The 4,888-nt window shown below is 42.8% G+C and overlaps 1 protein-coding gene across 1 annotated transcript in view; it reads left to right on the forward strand.

The window, feature by feature from the left end:
* Positions 1–4,888, forward strand: part of LOC104724192 (E3 ubiquitin-protein ligase UPL1-like) — a 23,460-nt gene that overhangs the window by 14,168 nt on the left and 4,404 nt on the right. The window contains exons 8-14 of the mRNA XM_019235118.1: positions 11–752; positions 1,534–2,318; positions 2,464–3,506; positions 3,585–3,887; positions 3,995–4,199; positions 4,324–4,598; positions 4,692–4,875. Of these exons, the coding sequence (XP_019090663.1) occupies positions 11–752; positions 1,534–2,318; positions 2,464–3,506; positions 3,585–3,887; positions 3,995–4,199; positions 4,324–4,598; positions 4,692–4,875 (3,537 nt within the window). The remainder of the gene's footprint in view (positions 1–10; positions 753–1,533; positions 2,319–2,463; positions 3,507–3,584; positions 3,888–3,994; positions 4,200–4,323; positions 4,599–4,691; positions 4,876–4,888) is intronic.

A 4,888-nucleotide genomic window follows, 5' to 3' on the forward strand; every position in this document is an offset into this window, starting at 1 on the left:
ATGGTTGAAGGTGATTCAACTTTAGCAGACATGGATATTGATCTTGCCTCTACAAAAGGGAAAGGCAAAGCTGTTGCCGCCACACCCGATGAAAAGGAAGCTAATTCACAGGATATGTCAGCTTCCCTGGCTAAAATGGTTTTCGTTCTGAAGCTTTTGAGCGAGATGCTGTTAATGTATTCTTCATCAATCCATATAATACTTCGAAGAGATGCTGAAATTAACAGTCTCAGAGGTCCCCAACAGAAGAGTAGTCAAGTAGGTGGAATATTTCATCATATTCTTCACAAGTTTATTCCATACTCAAGGGTGAAAAAGGAAAAGAAATCGGATAGTGATTGGCGGCAAAAGCTAGCAAGTAGAGGTAATCAATTTTTAGTGGGCGCATCTGTTCGATCAGCTGAAGCTAGGAAGAGGATATTTTCTGACATTAGCAGTATCTTCAATGACTTCATAGATACCTGCAATGGTTTTAGACCACCAGCTAATGAAATACAAATTCTAATTGATCTCTTGAGTGATATTCTCTCAGCTCGGTCACCTACTGGATCACATATATCTTCAGAAGCTTCTGCTACTTTTGTCGATGTTGGTTTGGTCAAGTCTCTTACTCGTACTCTCGAAGTGTTGGACTTGGACAATATAGAATCTCCCAAAGCTGTAACAGGAATCATAAAAGTCTTGGAGTTGGTGACAAAGGAGCATGTCCATTCTGCTGATTCGAACTCAAAGGATGAAAATGCGAACAAGTCAGTTGATCAAATTCAATTAGGAAGAGGAGATACTAATGTTAATGCTTCTCAGGCAGTAGAAAGATTACTTGGGTCCAATCATGATTCCATGACAGCAGATCATGTGGAGAATTTTGGTGGTTCCAACACCTATGTTGGTTCGGAGGCTCTGACGGATGACATGGAGCATGATCAAGACTTGGATGAAGGTTTTGCTCCAGCGGAGGATGATTATATGCAAGAAGAAGCTGAGGATGCCCGGGGTCTGGAAAATGGAGTCGGGTCGTTGGGTATAGAATTTGAGATGCACACCCACTCGCAGGAAAATCTTGATGAAGAGGAAGACGAGGAGATGTCTGGTGATGAGGGGGACGAAATAGATGAAGATGAAAACGATAATGAAGAAGAAGACGAGGAGGATAATGACTTGGAAGAAGATGATGTACATCACCTACCTCATCATGACACTGATCAAGATGATCACGAGCTGGATGATGATGAATTTGAAGAAGAAGTACTGGTTGAAGAAGATGAAGAGGACGAAGATGATGAAGATCGGGTAATTCTTAGGTTTGAAGATGGTATCAATGGGCTAAACGTTCTTGATCACTTAGAGGTTCTTAGAGATCATAGATTTTCCGATGAAACACTTCATGTGATGCCTGTTGAAGTCTTTGGCTCAAGACGTCAAGGACGAACAACTTCGATTTACAGCCTTCTTGGGAGAACTGGGGATGGTGCTACTCCTTCACAGCATCCTCTTTTATCGGGATCTGCATCACTTCCAGCGTCGCAAAGTCANCGTTGATCAAATTCAATCAGGAAGAGGAGATACTACTGTTAATGCTTCTCAGGCAGTAGAAAGATTACTAGGGTCTAATCATGATACCATGACAGCAGATCATGTGGAGAATTTTGGTGGTTCCAACACCTATGTTGGTTCCGAGGCTCTGACGGATGACATGGAGCATGATCAAGACTTGGATGAAGGTTTTGCTCCAGCGGATGATGATTATATGCAAGAAGAAGCTGAGGATGCCCGGGGTCTGGAAAATGGAGTCGGGTCGTTGGGTATAGAATTTGAGATGCACACCCACTCGCAGGAAAATCTTGATGAAGAGGAAGACGAGGAGATGTCTGGTGATGAGGGGGACGAAATAGATGAAGATGAAAACGATAATGAAGAAGAAGACGAGGAGGATAATGACTTGGAAGAAGATGATGTACATCACCTACCTCATCATGATACTGATCAAGATGATCACGAGCTGGATGATGATGAATTTGAAGAAGAAGTACTGGTTGAAGAAGATGAAGAGGACGAAGATGATGAAGATCGGGTAATTCTTAGGTTTGAAGATGGTATCAATGGGCTAAACGTTCTTGATCACTTAGAGGTTCTTAGAGATCATAGATTTTCCGATGAAACACTTCATGTGATGCCTGTTGAAGTCTTTGGCTCAAGACGTCAAGGACGAACAACTTCGATTTACAGCCTTCTTGGCAGGACTGGGGATGGCGCTACTCCTTCACAGCATCCTCTTTTATCGGGATCTGCATCACTTCCAGCGTCGCAAAGTCAAACAGGTTCTCATTTCTGCACTTTGTTCATTTCACCTTTCTGTTATGGTTTTTATGTTTTATATATGAATAACTATCCTGCTTTAGTGTCAATCCTGTCGATCTTCTTATAGATATGATTTGCTTATGAACTTTTTTCTTCTCTTTCTAGAGAATATGCGTGATCATATTGATGGAGGTAGGGATTCCCACAGTAGTTCTGCATCACGGCTGGATGCTATATTCCGATCCCTGAGGAATGGACGCCAGGGACATCGTTTGAATTTGTGGGCTGATGACAGCCAGCAAATTGTTGGATCTGGTGCTTCAACCGTACCACAAGGTCTTGAAGATTTGCTTGTGTCTCAGTTGAGACGACCCAGCTCGGATAAGCCTTCTGATCAGAATTCTTCATTGGAACCCCAATCTCAGGCTGAGAGTGGGCGGTCCCAGGAGGCAACTATTGGACCTGAAATTCCAGCTGAAAACACCACTGATAATGGAGGTGCCAATGTGTCTGCCCCCTCTGTCGTACTAGATGCATCTGCTCGGCCTGATACACAAGCCACTGCTAATGATTCTGTCTCAAGCTCACAGTCTCAGTCAGTCGAAATGCAATATGATCAAAATGATTCAACTGTCAGGGATGTTGAAGCTGTGAGCCAAGAAAGCGGCGGAAGTGGGGCAACCTTAGGGGAAAGCCTTAGAAGTTTGGATGTCGAAATCGGAAGTGCTGATGGCCATGATGATGGTGCCGAAAGGCCTGAGGTACAGCCAGCTATGCGCTCAAGAAGGGCAAATTTGTCACTTGTGCCAACTTCAGCTGGACGAGAAGCTTCTCTTTACAGTGTTACTGAGGTATCTGAGAATTCTGGCCACGACGCTGAGCAGGATAATCCTCCAGCAGAGCAACCCGTAAATAGGGATGCTAGTTCAATTGATCCTGCATTTTTGGATGCGCTACCAGAGGAACTGCGAGCGGAAGTCCTTTCGGCTCAGCAAGGACAAGTGCCACAACCTTCTTCTAGTGAACCGAACAATTCAGGAGATATTGATCCTGAGTTTCTTGCTGCACTTCCTCCTGATATCCGAGCTGAAGTTCTGGCACAGCAACAAGCACAAAGGCTTCATCAGTCTCAGGAACTTGAAGGTCAGCCTGTGGAGATGGACACGGTTTCAATAATTGCAACATTTCCTTCTGAGTTGCGAGAAGAGGTATGAGTTATATTACCTTAAAACGCCATGGCTATGAATAATTCAAATATATCCATCTAACGTTATTTTTGTATTCAGGTTTTGTTAACGTCATCCGATGCTATTCTTGCAAATCTTACACCTGCACTGGTCGCAGAAGCAAATATGTTGCGTGAAAGGTTTGCTCATCGATACCACAACCGAAGTACAATGTTCGGTATGCATCCAAGACTTCGTAGAGGGGAGCCATCCAGGCGAGGCGAAGGTGTTTTGTCCGGAATAGAGAGAAATGAGGGGGTTGCTTCTCGTAGGTCTGCTGCAAAAGTTATAGAGACTGATGGAGCTCCTTTAGTCAACACTGAGGCACTCCAAGCAATGATTCGCGTTCTTCGCATAGTTCAGGTAACTACCTAATGCATCTTTCACTCAATTTAGATAATTAACCGCCTTCAATTTAGAATAATTAACCGCCTACATTGAGAATTTATCCATATTTCTTTGGTCTGCAGCCTCTATACAAGGGTCCTCTGCAGAGGCTTTTGCTGAATTTATGTTCTCATGGAGAAACAAGGTTTTCCTTAGTTAATACATTCATGGATATGTTGATGCTCGACACAAGGAAGCCTGTTAACTACTCAAGTGTTTCCGAACCAGCTTATCGTCTTTATGCATGTCAAAGCAATGTTACATATTCACGTCCTCAGCATTTTGATGGTATGCTTTTTTTAGTCTGGATTCACTCGTACAACAAAAGTGTTTTCATGAGTTGTATGTGTCTGCTGTTCAAAAATGCCGGAGCTAGAAGTATTCTATATAATTTTTGTAATTCATTTTGCAGGGGTTCCTCCTCTAGTGTCTCGGCGTGTTCTTGAGACATTGACATATTTGGCTCGAAATCATATGTACGTAGCAAAAATTCTGCTTCAGTCCAGGCTTCAACTGCCTTCCTTGCAAGGTTCGGCACCCTCAGACAAAGCACATGGAAAAGCTGTTGTAGTAAGTGATGATTATATGGGCAGAAAGGAGCACGAACCCGAGTCTATAGCTTTTGCGTTGCTTCTCAGCCTCCTGAACCAGCCTCTTTATTTGAGAAGTGTGGCTCATCTCGAACAGGTATTTCTTTTCATTCAGTGATACGTTTTAGCTTTGTTTAGTTTTATTATAATCAATTCACGTATGGATGTGTTTTCTCATCATATAATCCAGCTGTTAAACTTACTGGAGGTCATCATTGACAATGCTGAAAGAAAGTCTGATACAGCAGACAGATCAGATGGGTCTGCCAGTCAGCAACAATCAACACCTCAAGGTTTAGAAGTTGAAAACAATTCAGAAAATCATGATATTATATCTGGTTCTACTGATACAATAACGAAGCCAATAGATTCATCTGCAAGTTCCTC

This window comes from Camelina sativa, chromosome 2, assembly GCF_000633955.1.
Source record: "Camelina sativa cultivar DH55 chromosome 2, Cs, whole genome shotgun sequence".
NCBI classification, from domain to species: Eukaryota; Viridiplantae; Streptophyta; class Magnoliopsida; order Brassicales; family Brassicaceae; genus Camelina; species Camelina sativa.